Genomic DNA, 20,863 nt, shown 5'->3' with positions numbered 1-20,863 from the left:
TTCTCACATGAAGTTAAAAACACCACATTTTTCCCTTCTCGCATCTTAGCATCTCGTAATGCAGTAATGCCACCATTTCGGTCCCTACACGTTGTGATGGTGAATATATATACACCCAAATTAAATGACAGTAAATCAAAATAAACCAATATGAATCAAACATGTGTGTGTGTGTGTGTGTGTCATATCATTAGCCGACGGTAAAAAAACCGCCAGATACGTTTGTCATCACCATCACGGGGGTCGTGTGGTTCGACGACACTCCCCATAGTACACATTCCTGACATTCTATAGGGGGGGGGGGGGGATGTTATCAGACAGGCCCCCGGTGTGATGAAAAGTTACATCAATAGCTGCTGAAAGAAAGACCCAAAAACAGGAGAGAAGGAGGGAGAGAGAGAGAGAGAGAGAGAGAATTTCTCTCCTCACCAGCGCTTCATTGTGAGCCTCCGTCAGCGATGGAGGGGGGACATCAAGTGGCCGTGTGTGAGTACTGAGGAGGTCCCACCGAGGACATTTAGGCGGTGACCCGCGGGTCCATCGTGTTTCATTTCCCAACACTTGAAATAAAGACCAAACGCGGGGGGGGGGGGGGGGGGTGAACTCGGTGCCAATGTTTGTTCTTTAATCGTCGACGGTTACCACACAGACGGACCTTTTTTTTCCTTTTTTTTTTTAAACATAAAAAGTGTTCCAGTTCTTCACAGTATTGCATTTTAAACAGTGTTACGCAAGACGACAGACGTTTTTCAGTGAAGGCACAAAACAAGAGATCACTTCTGCGAAAAAAAGGATAATCCCTACGGACGGACACGAGGAGCCGAAGGAACACTTTCATTACAACGACATGAAACTCTAATCTCCACTGACAACAAAGGTAGTGGTGTCCTAACCCAACGAGCTCCTGCAGCGTCACCTCGGAGCACACACGCCTCCGTAAAAGCACCCCCCCCGACACACAGGAGTACGTGGAGCCTGCTGATTGTCCTCTTTACAACACGCCGTCCTCCACACAGAGTCCAAATGTGTGGTTTAGTGCAACTGTCCTTCAAATACGCCACCGTTAAAATAGACCTCGCTCTGCTACAAAAGTACACACAGTAGTACATGATAACAGTATAAGTACTTTTTTTGTTTTGTTGCTACATATGAAGCATGCTATCACAGTAACACAACAGCTACATATGTAGTAGTAGTAGTAGTAGTAGTGCTGCCTCATGCATCTTCCACCAACAATTTATTGACACAACATAAATCAGTACAATCTTAAAGCACTGCGCACACACACACACACACACATTCACACACACACTCACTCCTCTCTAGAATCCCTGCTGCTGTTTGCATTAAAAAAACTAAAACAAAACAACAACTTGAGTTTCAGTAATAGTTCATGCAGCTCCGGTTACAGCCGGTCTGCTGAGTGGATCTGAGGAAGCTGCAGGTGACGGTTTGCCTGGAGGCTGCGGATCCGATGGGTGAGGGGGGGGTCCTCACAGAGCACGGCGCGTTTACCTCGGAGTGTGCAAACTACTTTTTTAAATTGACAGCAGCAGGAACCCTTTCACAAAGTGCTAAAGGACTCAGATTGTGACCACACGACGGATCTCTGGATTAATCTACTTACATTTAGACGAATGTATGATACCAGGTATTACTTTAATACATGGGTCTAATAAAACAAGATAAACCAGAGAGTCTGGAAAACAGCATTTTTCAGCAGGAGGATCCTTCATCATGAGGAATTGACCGGATATAATCTCAGGAATATAAAGACCTTCACAGGCCAGAAAAAAGAAAGAGAAACGCGCTTTGTGTTTGAGACCCAGAGGGTCAAAGTACTGTAGGACTACTACTTCCACTTGACGACACACTATAGCTTCGTATACAAAATATGCATCAACACACTCAACGAAACCTAAACCAACGACTACCGAAGACACCGAAGACACCGAGTCCCGTCTCTCTCTTTTTAAGTTTGACATTCTTCTCGTTGGATGAGTGCAAAAACACGGTGTAAACAGAGCGCACGGAGGGACCCGTCGAACCAGGGCCCGGTGGTTTACTGCAATCAGACTGTTAGCCTTCGTGGCCCTGTAAGTCACTTGGGATGAAAGCGTTGATACGACGTCATTCATTTTGCGATGCGTTTTCTGCGGGAGTTTTAAAAAAACGCGGCGTGAGCTGCACGGTTAACGTTACATTCGGGGTGCGTGCGGCGTCTCCGCGGGACGAACTTCTCCTGCACGTTCGTGGCTTGTTTGGGAGGAGAAAGCGCCTTAAAAAATTAAAATAAAAATGAAAAAAAATCACTTCCCAAAAGTGTTTTGTCGACATGCTGCACTCGGCTCCGAGCTCATTGGTTCTTACCGAATGCTCTAAATGTTTCACATTGCACAGAGAAGTCTTTGTGCTAAGCTATAGGCTAACGCACAGTGGACGCACGGACATCAAAACAGACAGCGGACCTTCAACAGAGAAGATTAAAAAGGTTTCCTTTGAAAAAGGAAGCTGGAATAACGACGGGGCGCCATTTGGACCTTTAAACGGCAGGAAAGGAACCCGTCGCAAGGTCCAACTCGTCTCTCTACGCGCAGTCACCAGTCGGTACGCGGATCGGTCCTCACGCAGCGACACGTGTCCCTTTTACTATTTGAAACAGTCTCGAAAACCAAAGTAGAGAATAAAATGCAGTTCATGTCGGACCAAATGAGAGGCTTCTGGAATACGAGCTTCAGACTGAACAACCAGCGTCCTCCCATGGAGGGAGAGACGTCTGGTCTCGCATCACGGGGGCCTCGTCGCAGCCCGGCGGAGAGGATCCAACAGAGATCACAAGCCAGGATCCGGCGCCGGTCTTCCACTCGGTGGAGAAATACTACTCAACAAAAGCTGACGCGCCAGCGGTAGCATCTAATGATAGAAGACATTGTTTGATCTTAATGCGCCTGCATAGAACCGGCGTCTCCTTTGACACGTGCAGCTGGACGACGCGACGGTTTGGCCTCTAAAAGCACAGGCGGGGGGGGGGGTCGGGTAACTGTTTTTTCTGAGGCCCGGAGCGTAAAGGTTCAACCCGGAGGAGAGGTCAACGTCACAGAGAGCTTTCTACAAAAAAAAAAAAAAGTCAATCAACAAGCATTTTTTTTTTTTCTTTACCTGAAGTTTTAACACTGCAACGGACGCTGTGATTTGTGCTGACCAATAATACAAAAATCAATCAATGCGTTATGAGTGATGGAAGTTTAACCACACTCGCAACCCCCTGCAGCGTATGTCAGTGTGATAATCTGTGGAAAGGTACAACAACAGAGTGCTGCCGTGCAGGTGGTGCTGCAGTAATGGTAGTTATGCATCACATCCATTACCCTGTTTGCAGTAGTTACTGTGACGCGTCTTCTCTCAGACTGCCCAAAGCAAAGCTGCTTGACATTCATAAAAGTCACACTAAAGTGTAATATTACTCCTTATTTTCTTATTTGACTTATAAGAAAATACTTCTACTAAACAAATTGTGTTTATAAAAGCTTATAATAAAAAAATTATATTTAAAAAAAAAAAAAGATTATAGTGAGTTTACAGAATCAATTACATTCAGCAAAGATGAATGAACGGACCGCTCCATGTGACCTTTCCACAGATTAACGCACTGAAATAACCACCACCCCCCCCCCCCCTCCCCCGCTGTGATTCTTGAGTTCTACGCCTCGTACCCGGCCGACCGGCGCCGCTGGTGGTTCCAGATGTCGTCCCTGTGTTCGGGTCGGCAGAACAGCCTGGACGACTGGGCCAGGCGCTCGCGGCGCTCCCGCTCGCCGCCGCCGCCCGCCTTGCAGGACGGAGGACGGCCGCCGAACTGCGAGGAGGAGCGGCTCCTGTTGTCGTGGAGACCGGAGGAGGAGGAGAGCTGACCTCCCGACGACCTGGAAACGGTTGCATCAAGGTCACGTCTGTACCATCACATTTGTAATATTATCACATTTCTACAATAGAGACACGTACATCAGCAGCAGTTTATCTGCACCGTTAGAGGAGCAATCAGCGGTTTTTACTGCCCACTGCTTTGGCCTCGAAGCAGGTCCCTTCAAACTAAAGTGAAAGAATCCTGCAGGCAAATGTCTTGTGTGAAGCGAGTGGTGGTGAGGGATGAATCTAAAACGAACCAGCTGGAGGAACCAAAATAGATTCCTCAATCCGAAATTTGTCCGGAAATAACCCATTTCAGCATTCGAAAGGAAGACAAAGCGAATCCCAATGAAGGAGTTATATTTATACCCTTTAGTCTTTAGTTTACGCGTGAAAATGTTGACTTAGCTTGATTTCAACGGAGGCCAAACACAAAATAAGTAACGAAAGTGCAAAATGTATCCCATAAAACATATAAACTGATCTCAGTGAGATGTTTAACACTCTTAAATTACCGTTACATGGTTACAGAACGTCAGACGAGTCAATGTGAAGGTACTGACCTGCTTTTAGTGATCCTCTGAGGTCCATTATCTGTTGGCTGCTGGTACTGAAGGGGAGACAAAAGAAGGTCAAAGGTTACATTTCACTCAACAGTAGTCACTGATCATAAAACCGCACAAGCAGAAACTAGCCATCGGGTTCAGGATGAATTCAGTGTTACAATGTTATAGTTTAATTATAGGACGCCTGGTGGCACCTTGTAGTGGCTGCACTGCTGCGGGCTGCCGTTGACCTGGTAGAACTCCACCAGCTCCTCGGCCAGAGCGATGCGTCTCAGCAGATCCTCGATGAAGTGCTGGATGCGGACCTTCCCGCTCGTCTCCTGCCGGGCCGCCGCCTCCAAAAACTTCTGGATGGTTATCACCTCCCTGGCGGACGAGACCAAGACACACGTGAGCGTGCGGGCCCTTCCTCAAGCAGGACGAAAACCCGCCGCCGCCCCCCACGAGGCTCACCTCTCGCGGCGCTCCAGCTCGTTCTCCGAGGCGTTGAGCTGCTCCCTCAGCGCGGCGATCACCACGACGGCCACGTCCACCTGCCGGCTCAGCTGCCTCTCCCGGTCCGCCACCTCCTGCCGCTCCTGCGCCAGGTGCCGCGAGTGGGCGCGCTCGCACAGGAGCTCCTCGTCGGTCTGGGCCAGCTCCGTGCTCACGGCGGCCAGCCGTCGCTGCATGGCGCCGTCGGCCGCCCGCAGGACGCGGGCCAGCCGCCGCCGCGCCGCCGCCGCCTGGAGGCCGGGGAACGAGCTCTGCTCTGATGGCGACAGGGAAGGGAGACGCGTTAAAGAGGACGTGCCGTCCGATACCTTCACTCACCACTACCGACGGCTGAACCCCCCCCTTCGTGAACTTTGGTCTGGGGGTCCACAAATACAACTTGGTGATGATCCACAATGTGCAGGACAGACAGGCGGAGGTGGACCTACTTCTTCTGGCTGCATGCATGAAGCGCATTTATTTCACTTTTAACAAATCCTGCTTCCTCACGATGGCGTCTGCCAACGAAGAGTTGAAGAAAGTAAATAAAAGAACGCACCGACCAGGTCCAGGTCCACGTCCAGGTCCGGCGGGCGGCCGAGAGGAGCCGAGGGGGGGGGCGGGAGGCGGCGGTGGTTGAGGTGATGATTGCAGGCGTCTGACTTCTTGGAGGACGTTCTTATTTCCTCCTCATTTCTACGTCCGTCTCTCTCCTCCCTTTCGTCCTCCTCCTCCTCCTCTTCATCTTCTGACCCAAACTCTTCTTCGTCATCGTCGTCCACCTCCTCCTCGTCCTCGTCCTCCTCGGCCTGCGTCCCCACGCCGACGCTCTGGGTGCGCCTCCTCGCCGAGCCGTAGGAGTGGGGGCACCCGCTGTCCCTGCTGTCGCTGAGGGAGCGCACGGTGGGCGGGCGCCACGCGCCCTGCGGCCCCCTCCGGGCCGGCAGGCTGCCGTCCCGCCAGGGGATGGCCGCCGTCAGCGGGTCGGGGAGCTTGCCGGTGATGCTGAAGTCGCTGCTGGGGGTCACGTCCGGCGAGCGGTAGGAGTGGCGGCACTCCAGGTGGGCGCGGAGCGAGGCCAGGCTGCGGAAGCGCTCCGCCTCGCCGCAGCGGGGGCAGCGGAAGGGGAGGTCGCAGGAGGCGGCGGCGGCGGCGTTGCCCTCCGAGAGGAAGGAGCCGGATCCTCTGGAGCACACCTTCTGCTGCATTACTCTGCAGCACAGAGAAGAAACTCGTCACTCGATTAAGCGATGAGTTAGTCGTAGTTTTTTTTTTGTTGTCGTTTGGAAAAGAGAAGTCATTTAAACATATTTCCTTGCGCTGTGAAATGTTAATGATGTTATTCATTCATTAAACCGTAAAGAAAAGTGCCAAATATATTGATGATCAGGGTTACCGTGTTGGTCATTCATCAAGCAGAGGGCCCTTTTTTATTCTCTGAATTTGAACGATTTGTAATAATCTCAAAATAATAATAAGGTAATAAAATAACGTGAGAATGTGATAAATGTTTGGGGTTTTTGGGGCCGATGGTCAGACATAACAGGACGTTTGATGAGCATTTTGTATTATCCACAGGCTTAAATCATTCATTGATTTATCTGGAGAAATGACAGAATGGTGACACAAATAAAGGAAACAACACACTGCAGATATAATCCAATTATAAAATGGTACCAATGACAATAAATGTCAGTAAAAACAAGATGTGATATTTGACTGGAAATATTAGTTACCAAAACACTGTTATGTAAATGCAGCGGTCACAACATCTAGCAATGAATGGAAAAGTATGAGCCGCACATCACCACTGAGCAGAGGGCGGACTTTTCTGCACAAATTCAAAGTTGCAGACCGAGTTCTTCCCGCAATGCCTCAATGTGGGATCAGCTGATCGAGAAACTTCTGCCACCGGTCGCGTGCGTCGTCCTACATTTGGTGTATGACGTAAGCTCATTGCTACGGCGGCGATCGATGGCAAATGTGCCATCGCGTAGCAACACGTCGGCATGCGTTAATCTCCCCATAACGAACGAGAGCTTCGGGGGGGGGGGGAGGAGCAGGTGAGCTGCGGGCTGAACCAACCCGGCGCAATCGGTTCACGTTACCTTCAGCGTCCATTCGACCACCGCGTAACAGGTCAATCCGTCACACCGTCTCTAGCATCGTTAGCGGTTAGCTACCTAGCTATTCGCGCGCTCTGAGGCTAACGTTAGCTTGCTAGCGGAGTGGTGAATCCGCAAATCCGCCGTCGCGGGTGCACCGGCAGGTGGTGAACACACGTCCGACCGTTAGTGTCTGACGGTGTCACGTCTCAGATGGAGACCGAAATAAACCAGCATGATGTCATTCATTCAGCAGCCACACAGTGGACCGCCATTAGGTTAGCAACGGATCACAACAGCACCGGATCCGGTTGGCCCCTTCAGAATAAAACATATACAGTAGCTGGGTGGGACTGTTTTAGTTAATTGTGCTATGAAATGATATGATATTGAGAAGGAGTCATGCAGTGGAGTACAAATACGTATTCTGGAAAGGAGTTTTATTTTCATTTAATAATTTTGATCACATACAATAACACATTATGCACCATTACAACACAATGTTTCAAAGGCACAGTTTCACAACCGCAAGATCCTCTCCATACTTCGCCTCCCTCTTTTCTCCTTCCTATTTACAATGCACTTGGTAGTTGAGTTTGGCTCCTAGCCTGGTTCCGGCCAGGTGTTTGTTGAAGGCGTCGTCCATCTCTTGGCTCTGCTTTGGTGTGAAGTGGTTCTTCCAGTCCCCGACCTCACCTGCTCAGGGGCACAAATACGCCGCAGATTAAAACCCTCTGATTTATTTTCACAACTGAACGATAAGTGGAACATCAAAATCTTTGACATTTTCTTTTGAGTTTCTCAAAAGTTGTAGTTATAAACATTTTTTAGATAAACAATCCCACTCAGTGAATTGAATACTTTGGTGGAATGAAGGCAAAACACCTTTTCTGAAGAAGACGTTTCCCATGTTGCCGTGGGAGTTGGAGGAGCTCTGCTTCATGGCGCTGAAGGTGCTCGCCTCTGCGATCTGCTGCACCTGAGCCTCCGTCAGGCTGAAGCCAAAGAAGGTGGAGATCTGACGAACGCCGCCGCTCAAGTCCTTCACAACACCACAAGCAGAGCCGTTACCGACAGACACGTCTCAGACACGTTCTTTTTTTCGCGTGGTGATGGTTTTTCATATAAATTAGCTGTTAAAACAAGTGACTTTTGAGCAATAAACGTCATAGTCTGATGCATTCTTTGACGGTTACCACTCTGTACGTCATTGTGTTCTACCTCCTTTAGGTCCTCGTAGGTGACAACCATGACGTCAGGGTCGTCCATCCTCTTCTCCCAGGCCAGAGCGTGATCAAAGTACGAGCCCCAGGGAACTACACACACACACACACACACACACCATCAAAGAAACCAGAGAGAAGAGAATGAAGCATTTAATAATAGAATAAAGCTATATGCAAGTTTCCCATCCCATTGGAATGCAGCATAATCGTGACACCAGGAATCAATAATACATTTTTTTGAGACTTTATACATTTTAAAGGCAATTCAATCCTGAAGGCAAAGGACACGTTTGCATTTTTGATTTCCTTTATAGATCTGACATCCACCACTAAGTTGGCACAAATTGAAAGGAGGGAACCGTGGCTGGATGTTATCAGCATTACAAACGTATGAAGCGATAAAGTTTACCTGTGTACACACCTGTAACTCTGCGGGCAGTTATTTACAGTCACAGGTGTGGATTTGATGCTGCTTTGAACGCTCTACTTTTAGTCGGTGGGTGGATTTTAATGGCTTGTTGCCCCATGAGGCCTCGAGGAGCCTCCCGACCACAGTTTAACCATCAACTACATGTAATCAAAAGTCCTCTTTATCCCTACTTGGGTTTAAACAAATCCCAAACCCCCTCTGACCCCGTTTATTAGGCCATAAACACAACTTAGCGGCGGTATCGCGAAGAAGGGCCACGTGCAACGAGTCAGACGTCATCACACAGCTTTCTGTGAGAAACGAGGCGGTTGATGGATGCGGGGTCACGGCGGTCGTGTGGGTTTGGTTTGGGTTCGTTTCCCTCACCGTCTCCCCTCATGAAGTCGGAGAAGAAGGCGTCCCAGGACTGCCCGGATGGGAGGACCGGGTTGTTGTTGGAGAAATGATAGAAGGACACCGCGGTGTCTTTGGGGTTCCTGAAGATCACCAGCATCTGCACAACAAATACCAACATGGAAACACGTGGACTTTGAATTTTCTCCAAACATTCCAATATATTCCGATGGGATTTCATTACAACAACAACAGTGTTGAATTCATTTTAGAAAGCCTCCCCAGCAAAGAAGCTCTTAGACTCTCATGTGCTTTCACAGTTGATGACGTGATGAGAAGAAAGTGAAAAAATGCTGCTGCGTCTTACCTTGGTTTTCTTTGCACGGAAGGAGGCGGGCATGTTGTCGAGGTGAACGTGAGTCCCCAGAAGCCTGGGGGGCGGAGCCTCATTCATGGCCTTTTGGGGAGAAGGGGGAGAGTTAACTTCACCCATCGATATCTACGAATATGATCTGCTCAAACACACCGAAGGAAGAGCAACATTACGGAGGAACCTTCCTTATTCTTAGAAAACAAATATGGGAGTGGTTTCTCTCCTATGTATACAAATCATCCAATTGGACGGAGTTGCTTCTCTCAACGTTTCCGTGTTGTTTGTCAGGATTTAACAGCGCAGCACGCGGTCGATGAGGCGTGGACCTGCATTTGAGTAATGCCCGAATGAAGAATGTGGTTTGCATTCATCCTACTACTGGGATAGGCTGGCTGTAGGTCAGAGGACATCTGATAACCAAAAGAATACATTTGTCAGCAGAAAAAATCGAGTGAAGGACATGTTTGCATGTTTGTTTTGTCCAACAGTGCAAACGTTTCTGAATGAAAAGGGGACTCTAATTATGAAGAGGGTTTCCAATTAACTTTCCATATATTGACTAATGGATTAATGAACTCAATTCAGCTAGATTTATACCAATCAATCCACTCTTTATTACAGACTCACGGTCCAGATAGTACGTGTATACTTGTACATCAAATAAAGATGAATGATGTGAAGTGAGTCGAGTGGCTGAAAGAAAAAGAACCTTCATGACATCCGGCTCGAAAAACTCGATCAACGGCGGCATCTTTGAATCCACTTTCACCCCTTTGGCCTCTGCAATGATCTTCCTCAACACGCCCACCATCCAGTTAAAACCTGCACACACACACACACACACACACACACACACACACACACACACACACACACACACACACACACACACACACACAGTAATGTAAAGGGACCCTTAGTTCAGCGACAGCAGCATCCACAATGACACTCTTAACAGTAGATGAATACAGTGAAGTGTGAAAAGAACATTTGTTGAGATTGACGCTCACAAACTTTAACTCATTTTTTGTCTCGTCACCTTTTGTCGAAATGCGACCCATGAATCTGACGTAAGGTCGCTTGTTTCTCCTTTCAAAACACTGCCGTTGGAAAAGCCACAACCCCACGGAGCGATGGGCCCAGACACACACCTTAATGTTGACTCAATCAGGAGGAATTATATGCAAGAAAAGGACCAAAGGTGAGGAAATGTTTTAGTAATAATACTAAAAAGTGAACTTTGCAGCGACTTCGGTTTCACTTCTTCTTCTCTTCGTCCCTTTTGGCAGCGAGTGGAGCACGTTCGTCTCCCAACGTCTTGCTTCCTGTGACTGATCCTGCTCTTACGTAATGACCACCCACATGTTCTCCACAGGCACCTTTTCAGGCACAAATGAATTTCCATTTCTGGTAGTTTTTCATCTTCTTTTTTGTGTTTTTTTTTGCTGCGCAAAAATGATTTCTTCAGTTGTTCTTCAAATTGTTTCAGCAATCTGACACGTAGAGCAAAAAAGCAAAAAGAAATTCCTCAATCTCACTCTGGGTCACTTGAAATGAGAGAAATTGCGAGAAATTTGTAAAATATTGCTTTTTTTAATGGCCTTTAATTCTCACTTCCGTTTATTCGTGCAGATGACTTTGTTAGTTTTACCTTTTTTTTAGTTTGTCTCAGATTCCATGCTCCAATAAGATCCATAGAATGGACTGAGATTTAACAATTTTGGTTTTTAGGGGTCAGACGAGGATGTGTAGCCGTGTAGTGCGACGCGTGAAAAACGGGCCCATGAACAGACGCAGGTCCGACCTGTAAATGGGAACGTCTCGTTAATCGTCCCTCAATCCCCCCCCCCCCCCCCCCCCCCCAGACAAGTGGGAAGCAGATACCTGCGTTTCTGAGTTAACCCGCCTGCAGAGAGCCGGCTCCCATTGGCTGAGCTGACGGGAACGCCGCACGATCCCCAATGCGGGGCCCCAAAGAGGCCCGTACGCGTAGGGGCGGGGGCGTGTCAACGTGTCTCCAAACGGCTTTTTAAAAAGTAAACATGTCACATTCCTGGAGCGCACCGCGGCGACAGCAGGGACCTCACGCTGTTCTTCCTCCGGAAAACAAATAAATCAATGCACCTAAGTAAGATCTGCTTTCTTACTGACGTTTCAAGCGTTCATTGAGGATATCTAGCGTCAGTGTACAGCACTTTGTTTCCAATTCCAAAAGGGAGGTCAAAGCTCACCACACTTGGGATACGCCACCAGCATGACGTCGTCCTCTCTGGCCTCGAAGTCCTTCAGGGCCTTCATGTGTCCCTCGGGGCACATGAGGCGCGGGTACAGCACCCCGTCGTATCTGTACAGCTTGTCCTCCTCCTTGAGCTCCTTCGCCTCCTGAAACTTGGACCGCGCCGCCGAGGGTCGGGCGTCGGTGCTCATCTTGGTTCCCGGGGGGAAGCGAAGATTTAGCTGGGAAAGAACAAGCCTGCAGTGTATGGAAGAGAATCCGACTGCTCCTTGTGTGCAGCTGAGCTTCCTTCCACTGAGTAGCTCTGAGAGAGACTGAGAGAGAGAGAGAGAGGGCAGCTGTAATAAAAGGAGGAGGCGCCGGGCTCGTTTCAACACACATTCACGCACACACATGCACGAGGATGTGTGTGTGTGTGTGTGTGTGTGTGTGTGTGTGTGAGAGAGTGATTGATGGGAGAACCCTGTTGAATATCTACCAGATGGGAGGCACAGTACGTGCTGACAGACTGTCTGCAGACACACAACTAATTACCCACTAAAGGCAAACGAGTAATTGCGTTTTTTTTTTTTTTTCTCACATTTTTCTGTAGGCCTGAGTTCATTTGCAGAGCCTGTTGCCAACCGGGCCCCAAAAGTCTGTGAGGAGGACGAGAAACAAACGTCCCCCACAACCGCTTCAGAAATGAGGATAGAAAACTTTAAAGGAGTTCATTGTTTTTAAAAGTTAGTGAGCTTTTTCTGCTTTAACAGACATATAATTAACACATTAAAATCAACATTTACAGCGGTTGGGATTGGTACATTAAGTTAGCACATCTGTAAAGCAGAGGCTCAGTGCCCCCCCCCCCCATACGAAGCGTTCTCACCTACATAGAGTGTGGTTCAGTGAGCCCTTTCAATCAATGTCACTTCTTCTCTCTCCTTATCTACACTCACTCCCAAACCACTGGTCCACCTTCACGTCCTCCCAGGGACGATGAAAGGGACTTTCCATTGACTTTCTTTACATTTCTCAAGTCGTGGGTTGAAGGCAGGAATCGCTGAGCAAACATGTCTGATGGCGGGGTTTCGAGATCTTTTGTTGTATAAAAGTGTTCCTCCCTGTTTGTGGTTTCGGTCTTTGTGGCTTTGATCCCGTTTAGCCAGTAGAACAGTACATTTGGATATATGCTGTATGGAAATAAGGTGTTTCCTGAAAGGCTTGAAGCTGGTCAAACAAAACCTAAAACTGGAAACTACAGTTAGTTAATGTAAGATGTCCTCATAACATAATGATCATGTGCCATGAAAGTAATTTTAATTAATTTGATTTAAAACACGCATAAGAGCGAAAGTGAGCATGTGAATTTTGCAAGAAATGTTTTTTTTCTTCTTTTTGTAATATATATTATTATTTTTACAGAACTCTTTCCTCTAAATTACACACACACATCTTTCTTGACCTGACTCCAAAAAATGTTGATGTTTTCTTCATATCAGATCACGGCTTCAAGCCAGATGGAGGAAATACTTTTACCCTCCAAGTCTCTCCGTCTCACTCTCTCTCATATACAGGTTTGCCTTTCTTTGTGCTTCGATATGTCGGAATCCACTTCAGTGATCTCTGTTTCTTTTAACCTTGTTCGGACCACTGTTTTTTCCTCCCCCCTCTCTCCCCCCTTCCACATTCTCCCTCTCACTCCCTGGCGGGCGTAACTCAGATTGGGGGCCCCTCACTGGAAAAACACACACTCAACTTCAACTGAAATTGGCATTAAACGGGCACACAAAATAACACCAGCGAGCAATTATTTCTCCCGTCTCATTGTGGTGATCATGTAGTCAGCCAGGACTGTGAGAGTTTGAATGGCATCTGATTTTAATCTATGAACAGAGAGAAACAGGACGTGCAGGTGATGAATTGTGCTGAAAACCAACCAGGCAGTTCAATCCAAGTTCAAGCAGAAAGTCTCACTTCATGCTCCGATGCAGCTGGTGGCGCTGTGCACATTGCAAACGTTGGTTGCAGCCCTTTTTTTTTTATTAAAACAGACGAAGAAGAAATCGTGCACAGGAAGTTCAAAATGGCGACGGACGGAATGATGTCCACGTCCTCGGGTCTGCCTTACCACAACGCCGGGGACTATTACCCCAGAAAGTTCGGCTCTAAGCCCGATGTGGTGCCGTCTGGAGTCACCGAGAGGAAAGTGGGGCCGCTGGATAAACCTGACATGGTGTCGGTGGATGTCATTAGCATCGGGGATTCAGGTTTGTTATGCTAGCAGGCTAACGGCTAACAACAGGCGGCGGTGCTAACCGACGGCTGACAGCTGATTCCGAGTTTAGTTTTGGACTTCAGCGGAGTTTTAATTTTTTTTCTTCCGTTGTTAGATATCTTTAACGAAATTGCACACATCAATAGCGACTTTTACGCTCCGTTTTATGTACCCCGTTGGGTTCAGTGAATGTTGTTTTATAGATGGTAATGTTTGTGTATAGTAAGCTAATCTAACGTTAGCTCGCGGTGAACCTACTCTCAACCAGTTTTAACCTCTCACCAAAATTGCCAAAATACGGAAACCCTTCATGCTCTTACGCGTTGATGGCGGTGTCTGTCTCCCTCCGCAGATGTCCACTTGCACAGGAAGAAGCATGAGCAGGACACGTACGTCTTGGTGAGTGTCCCTCGGGGTTTCATTGGATGCGTTTCAGGGTTGTTGACTATCCTTTATTCCCTCACATCTGTAAAGGCGCACACACACACACACGTTTCTTATTTCTCAGGTTAGCCCACTCTGTGTTTACAATAACTTTCGTTCTCTAGTATGTATTCATTCCTTTAACGACTATTTGGGCAAGGGATTGCAAAACTTCTAACAGGTTTTAAGAATGATAGCAAACATGGACTTTTTGTTTGTTTTGTCACACGCAATGTTAATTGTTGACAAAGGTCTGGTGGTATTTCAGAGAATCAATTGAACATAAATGACAAAAGTAAGAAAAAAAACTTCTGCAGTGTTTCACATTTGGTCTACAGTTGGAGAAAGTTGGATTACGCCTGTAGTTTCAACAGCGAGGGGCATTGTTATCATCCATCAAATTATTCAAATAATTGTTATGTAAAGAGGCTCCTGCCTAAAGGAATTTAACTTGACCAATTGATATTGTTACCTGGTGTGACAGGATGTCTGTTGCATCGAGTGTAGCTGAGGTCAATGTTGTTCACCGACACACCACTTGGTGGCAGTGCAGATAAGCTTTCCATCAAACGTTCCATCATCTGCTTTCATGTTACGAGTTAGTCGGTACTGATTTTTATTATTCTTTTGTTTTAATTTGCAGGGAACCATTCATCCATTCAGAAAGACTCACAAATCCTTCTTTGGGAAACTCCAGCAGGAATTCAGACTGGTCACCTCAGATAGACGGGTAGGTTTGTGTCAGTGTGTGTTTAAGTACGCTGTGTGTACGTTCAGAACAGTGCAACTACTTAAAGATCTAGTGGAGTTTACCTGAGCAGAGAATAAAGTTGCTGTGTGTGTGTGTGTGTGTGTGTGTGTGTGTGTGTGTTTTTATCAGAGCATCTCTCTTCTTTACAATGAGAGTCATCCACAAGCATTCAAGTTGCTCCCATTTTCATGGTTTCCTCCTGGTTTTAAATCGGTAGTTAGCGTCTGGAAAGTCCGCTCTTCATAATCCCATTGTGCTCTAAGCCGTGTCACCCCAGTGGAACCCAAACACCTCCAGTAATCCTGTTTTCAGAGCAGGTCACAGAGTTCCAGTGAAAGCAGCGAGTAAAGTACCATCGGCCGGCAGCCGGTCTGCTTTGTGTGACTGCTCCCACTAGTCTGGTCTTCTGTATATTCCCTATTTCGTTAGCACCGCTTTTAAGTGCAGTGATTAGTTTTCATTCTGTCCGTTTTTAAATCTCCTTTCAATTCCATTGAGTTTGGTGCTTTTAAGCTTGAGATGGAACTTGAGGATCTCAGAGATAAAAAATTTACCGGCCCTTTAATATAATTCTCAACACTCATTTATACATTTTTTTTTTAGCATCACTAATATTAATTGTGGTCATTTTAGATTGCTTTCATTTACAATACATTCCAATGAGAATCATCACTGTGGTAAAATGCAACCAAATTGATCTTCAACCACTTCTGAAGCATAACCTACCTTCCTATGTTCCACCTCACATCATGACCTACTGGTTATTTTATTTCCTCAACTTGCTTTCTTTAGCTCAAGCTTGTTTAATACGGAAAGCTGGAATCAGTAAACATGTTTCAACACCAATTTAACCAATTAATGAATTTCTCACTTCAGTGATGACCTTTCCTCAAAAATAAGGTAGAAATAATTCTTGTCCAGGGACCCGAATTTTACTGTAATGTTTTTTACTTATAAATTCTTAGTAGTAAAATACTATTATGAAGATCGTTTTAAGACTTTTTCTTTATTGCAGGCTGTGATGTGACAATATATGGATACATTTAATGTTCCACTCAGGCAGTAAGACAACAACACAGTCTTCATTTCTTGCTTCAAAAACATGTTTAGTTCAAATCCTTGAAGTGATTTGTACATGGACCTCATTTCCCAACAAAACAGAGACAGATTGTTGGGGCAAACATTGTTTCTGAACAACACTGGGATGTAAAACATTTCAAAGAAGACTCTACTGAGTGAGTGTGTGTGTGTGTGTTATTGTACTATAATCCACTTTGTCCCCACACTGGGAGGGGGTCTTGCCTTCCCATAGAGCCTTGGATTGGATTACATGGTGTCTTACACGGCTTAGGGACCAAACGCAGTTCAAAAGGGTGAAAGCTGAGCGGTGCTTCATCTACGCCTCGTCGCCCTCGTCTCCTGGTTCCTTTTCTCTGATTTAAAAAAAACAAAGTCTTGTCCACCTCTGATTTCTGTTCTTATAGCCTCGGTATTTTAACACCAGACTTACGCTACTTTATGCCAAATATATCGGATGTTGTCAAATGCCTTTAAACCATTGAGGGAACCGATGGATTCCGTAGACCCCAGACGCGTCACCGCGTAACGGCCGTGCGCTCAGAATATCGTAATCAATGAACACTTTTGTCTTAGAAAATAATGGTTTCTTGAAGCTGGTGCCCCAAATTTCTAGATCGGGCAAAGCTAAAGGAAAAAAGGCTCCTTCTCATCCCATAATGCAACTCACTAGCATCTTCCGTTTCATCTGTCCCCAAACGTTGACACAAAGCTGCTCCATCGCACAACATCGGCCCCCCTGAATAAAGAATTTTCACATCGGCAGGGTGGCGAAGTGAAAAAGGACGTTCATTTTGTGTTTTACTTCCTGACCGTAAGCAACCCCCCCCCCCCCAGCATGTACCGTGCCGGTCCGCCGGGGTCTAAGTGACCTCGTTCCACCCCTCTCCTTCAGAGTTCGGCATGAGTTGCCGCTGTGCGGCCAGAAAGCGACAGACGGGGGCAGCAAAGCGTCACGTGTGTGTGTGCGTGTGTGTGTGCGCGTGTCTGCGTGTGAGAGAGACTGTTTTGGGCCAAGTGCTGTCTCTCTGTTTGCACACACAGACGCATGTACGCGTGCACACGCACACTGTGGGTCTCCCATGCCTGTCGCTGGCTAGTGCTGTCACCAGACGCCCCGGTGCTGTCATAACACGGCACACCACAGTAATTGTAGATTTCACAGCACTCGGCGCCCCCCACCGAGGCATATGACTCCAACACGAAGTGACAGGCCAGGGCGCGCGCGCACACACACACACACACACACGCGCGCTTGTTCCATTTCTAATTCCGCTCTTCTATGACACTCACACAAATGCACTCTCTCCTTCTGCTCCGAGGGTTCATTTAGAATCAAGGTTTTTTTAAATTTATTTTTTTGCTCATTGAAAATTTAGCTTGAGGGCTAAGATGTAAGGGAGGAGGGAGACGTTGGATGGTGTCCGCTACACATTGTACGCACAAAAACATGTGTTTTCTGGTCTACTCTTTTGCGCTATTCGCCATAGAGAGCAAAGGATTTTGAAAATGCAACTTCTTTGTCCTCTTTAGTCATTACACCCTAGAGGCTTTTTGCATTATTTCGTATTACGTTTTGTTATTTCAAGAGTAATAAATCTTGAAACTGATGAACATACTGTACAAATAACTGTGGCTGTTTATCATATTCAAACTCTGCTAATGTTCCAGATGAGCGTGCCCCTCTCTCTCTCTGTGGGTTTTTGCTAGCTTGCTCGCTGCATGTGACCTTCCCCCGAGCTGCTTTTTCTGTGACGAACTGATTCAGACTGCAGTGACTCGTTCAGCCAGAGTTTTAACCCAAATCCCGGAGCGCAGCAGGTGGACCGCGGGGGCAGGAAGCTCGCTCGGCGTGCCGCGTGGCGGCAGCCAAAACCCCCTCCGTACGTCTGGATTTAGATTAAACGGCGGCTGGTCGCCTGCCAGGCCGGCGAGTGACGGCCGGGGGAAACCCCCGTTCGGGAGGACGCCTTCGGGTCAACGCTGTCATCTACGTGTGGCCTTGTGGACAGATATATCAGACGATTTCAGCTTAAAACGGAAGTAAATCACGTTCAGACGAGGAGGGTGACGAACGGGTGACCCCAGTTGGGCCTCCAGCCAGAGGTTGAGCCGCTCCTTTTTCCTTACTGCTCCCAAACCGTTATTTATGTTTGCTTGTTGTCGTTTTCAGTCGTGGAGGATCCTGCTGTTCGGGGCTCTCAACCTGCTGTGTACCGGCTGTCTGCTGATGTGGTGCAGCTCCACCAACAGCATGGGTGAGCACGCACACAAACACGCACACACACACACACACACACACGCACACGCAAATGAAACAAACACAGCGACAGACACATGCAAGCTGACACACAGACACAGATGTAATCCGAAAAAAAGCCCACACTTTGAGACTGGGCCGCGGAGATACATGTCTACACACTGTAAACACGGATTGACAGCTACACACACGTGCTCAAAGAGTGTGTGTGCACAGCTTTAAGCACACGCGCGCACACACTGAACAGGTCGACGTGTGTTACCAGCATCGTCTCACCACGTCGGTTCAGATTGATTCTGCCTTTGCTGCTGCGACTGCGTGCACTGGCGTGCGTGCACGTGTTTGATGGGGGTCACCTCACTCAAAATATGGCACTTTAAAGGGCATGTCGCAGAAACGGAGTCCTTCACAGCGGCTGTTTCTACCCTCTGGTGCTGCAACACTGAGAGCGCATCTGTCATGTTTTTTTTTTTTCCTCTTTAGAAAAGGTTTTAAAGGGCGATTCTGTTTTTCAACAACTCGTTTTACGTTATAATTTGTATTAGTGATAGTATTCTTGCACTCGCCACAAGCCTTCAGGATCAGACAAACCTTCATGGTAGAGAACTTGAACGATTTGTTGCCTAAAGTGTCTGTTGTCACAGTGCACAGTGACACAAACCTCCGCTGTGAGCACACCGGTGTACCTGTGCAATGAGGGATTATTACTTTGCATCTCGGGTACAAAGTGGCTTGCCTCCAGCCTGCCTGATCATCTGTGTGTTTGGATGTAATATTTTGTAACACAGCCATCCGTGTGGGTCCAGTGAGTGAGTGAGTGAGCGTGCGTGTGTGTTTGTTTCGTCTGGTGTGCAGAGACGCAGCAGCACTTATAAGCATTCGTCTGCCTCAGCTGAGCTGGTTTCGCTCTGGATAATGTGCCAGGCTTATATTTAGAAGGCTAAAACGCACACAAAGGACGGACAAAGCTAAACTCGGCACACATGCATACGTGTACTGCAGTGACTGGAGAAATGTACAGATTTTTAAAAAGTGCAAATGATCGAGGTCAATTCATGTTGGAGTTGTTTCAGGCACCCGGTGTGTTCTGAAGTAGGTTTAAATGTTGGGTCAGGTGGGATTTTGGGTCTGCGCAGGCAGGCAGTTGTGTTTTCGGTCAGCGGGGCTCGTGTCTTCCACCAACCTTAGACCCTCTCAGGGATTCCATCGCTCGGGAAAATGCTGCCAACGAAAAGAACAACATGCAACCTTATCCCCACTCACTCTGCCTGCAAATACTGCAGTATTTTGCACGCACACACACACACACACTCACAGCGGTGGCGTCGGGTGTCGTGCAGACAGGAAGCTGAGGACAGGGGTATTGAACAAGCGGGGGAAGGCGACCCCGCTGTCGATACTCGGCCCCCGATGAGAACAACAGGAGCAGACCGCGGCCCCCGTCCCAACACTATCGGCCCCTTTCCTCCCTCCCCGCGTATGAAGTCTCCTCCTCCTCCTCCTCCTCCGACGCCGTGGTCAGCACCGCATCCACACGTTCAGAAGCCCGTCTGCTCCATTTGGCCGACAGATGTAGGGATGCTGAGGTGATGGCGTTCGGTATAAGTGTCGATAAACAAACACATGGATTCAAGGAGCGTGTTTTACTTGCACAATTAATACTAAATGATTATGAAGAGAGATGTCGGCCATGCCTACTATCTAATGACAGCTGGATGGTCAAACAACAGATACAGAGAAGGCGGAATAATCCCAAATAATCCCCAATAGAGACCGAAGCTCCGAGAGTAAACTATGATGTCCTGATGGAGGAGGGCGGCAGCGTGTGTTCTCTCCCATCATGCAACACTTGGGACATCGATTAAGTGGCGGTGTGCGCATACGTCTCCTCATGGCTCTGTACGCGATGTGCATGTACATCCAGCGCCTCCAGTGCCTTTCCACTTCCTGCTCAAATGAAGCATGACATACATGAAAGTTTGACACACACACACACACACACACACACACACGCCCCCAATGCCATGTGCCAGAGCGTCATGTGTACGGACTGTACGTCCTGATGCAAAGGCACATGCATGAAAACACACACGTACACACACACACACACACACACAGGCTGCTCTGGCCCCGGCTCATGACTAACGGATTAACAGCCGTCTAAATGCACACACACACACGCACACACACACACACACACACACATGGATGGCGGCATAGACTTCATGCCTTGCTGGTGCACTGAGGCGATTAACCCTTAGTTGAAGCTGCAGAAAGAGTTATAAAGTTATACAGTCCCATTGTTCCTTATCTTATTGTGTGTGTGTGTGTGTTAGTTAGGAGGACACGGGACCAGGAATGTAGTATGTGTTTGTTTTCCAGTACGCTGTGCTGACTCTTCTGCTCTAAGATTCACAAATGTGTTTACAAAGAAAAATAATCATCC

The 20,863-nt window shown here is 47.5% G+C and overlaps 3 protein-coding genes across 3 annotated transcripts in view; 1 reads left to right on the top strand and 2 right to left on the bottom strand.

Moving 5' to 3' along the window:
* Positions 1 to 3,685: 3,685 nt before the first annotated feature.
* znf365 (zinc finger protein 365) lies at positions 3,686 to 7,373 on the bottom strand. Its single transcript, XM_062566662.1, has 6 exons — positions 7,055 to 7,373; positions 5,506 to 6,158; positions 4,926 to 5,223; positions 4,667 to 4,838; positions 4,470 to 4,516; positions 3,686 to 3,923 (listed from the first exon to the last, which is right to left on the bottom strand). Exons 2-6 carry the CDS (start codon positions 6,152 to 6,154, stop codon positions 3,701 to 3,703), a joined length of 1,389 nt encoding a protein of 462 aa, XP_062422646.1. The 5' UTR covers positions 6,155 to 6,158; positions 7,055 to 7,373; the 3' UTR covers positions 3,686 to 3,700.
* Positions 7,374 to 7,449: 76 nt separating this feature from the next.
* Positions 7,450 to 14,300, bottom strand: sult6b1 (sulfotransferase family, cytosolic, 6b, member 1). Its single transcript, XM_037465110.2, has 8 exons — positions 14,227 to 14,300; positions 11,645 to 11,963; positions 10,123 to 10,235; positions 9,408 to 9,497; positions 9,074 to 9,200; positions 8,273 to 8,367; positions 7,937 to 8,093; positions 7,450 to 7,747 (listed from the first exon to the last, which is right to left on the bottom strand). The coding sequence occupies exons 2-8, from the start codon at positions 11,838 to 11,840 to the stop codon at positions 7,620 to 7,622; spliced, it is 906 nt and encodes a 301-aa protein (XP_037321007.2). The 5' UTR covers positions 11,841 to 11,963; positions 14,227 to 14,300; the 3' UTR covers positions 7,450 to 7,619.
* Positions 13,691 to 20,863, top strand: part of slc30a6 (solute carrier family 30 member 6) — a 27,275-nt gene continuing 20,102 nt past the window's right edge. Inside the window, exons 1-4 of the mRNA XM_037465105.2 lie at positions 13,691 to 13,898; positions 14,259 to 14,305; positions 14,973 to 15,059; positions 18,331 to 18,415. Of these exons, the coding sequence (XP_037321002.2) occupies positions 13,715 to 13,898; positions 14,259 to 14,305; positions 14,973 to 15,059; positions 18,331 to 18,415 (403 nt within the window). The 5' untranslated portion in view covers positions 13,691 to 13,714. The remainder of the gene's footprint in view (positions 13,899 to 14,258; positions 14,306 to 14,972; positions 15,060 to 18,330; positions 18,416 to 20,863) is intronic.

Source organism: Pungitius pungitius, chromosome 13 (assembly GCF_949316345.1).
Source record: "Pungitius pungitius chromosome 13, fPunPun2.1, whole genome shotgun sequence".
Taxonomy (NCBI): domain Eukaryota; kingdom Metazoa; phylum Chordata; class Actinopteri; order Perciformes; family Gasterosteidae; genus Pungitius; species Pungitius pungitius.
This window is presented reverse-complemented; position numbering and strand designations above follow the sequence as displayed.

Excerpts from the sequence above, each read along its gene's own strand:
- znf365 (XM_062566662.1), bottom strand. The coding sequence starts at position 6,154 with ATGCAGCAGAAGGTGTGCTCCAGAGGATCCGGCTCCTTCCTCTCGGAG. Across the intron at positions 5,224-5,505 it reads CGTGGACCTGGACCTGGTCG|AGCAGAGCTCGTTCCCCGGC; the intron begins GTGCGTTCTTTT and ends TGTCGCCATCAG. Across the intron at positions 4,839-4,925 it reads GAGCTGGAGCGCCGCGAGAG|GGAGGTGATAACCATCCAGA; the intron begins GTGAGCCTCGTG and ends CTCGTCCGCCAG.
- sult6b1 (XM_037465110.2), bottom strand. The coding sequence starts at position 11,840 with ATGAGCACCGACGCCCGACCCTCGGCGGCGCGGTCCAAGTTTCAGGAG. Across the intron at positions 8,094-8,272 it reads CCTACGAGGACCTAAAGGAG|GACTTGAGCGGCGGCGTTCG; the intron begins GTAGAACACAAT and ends GGTGTTGTGAAG. Across the intron at positions 7,748-7,936 it reads AAACGTCTTCTTCAGAAAAG|GTGAGGTCGGGGACTGGAAG; the intron begins GTGTTTTGCCTT and ends GCCCCTGAGCAG.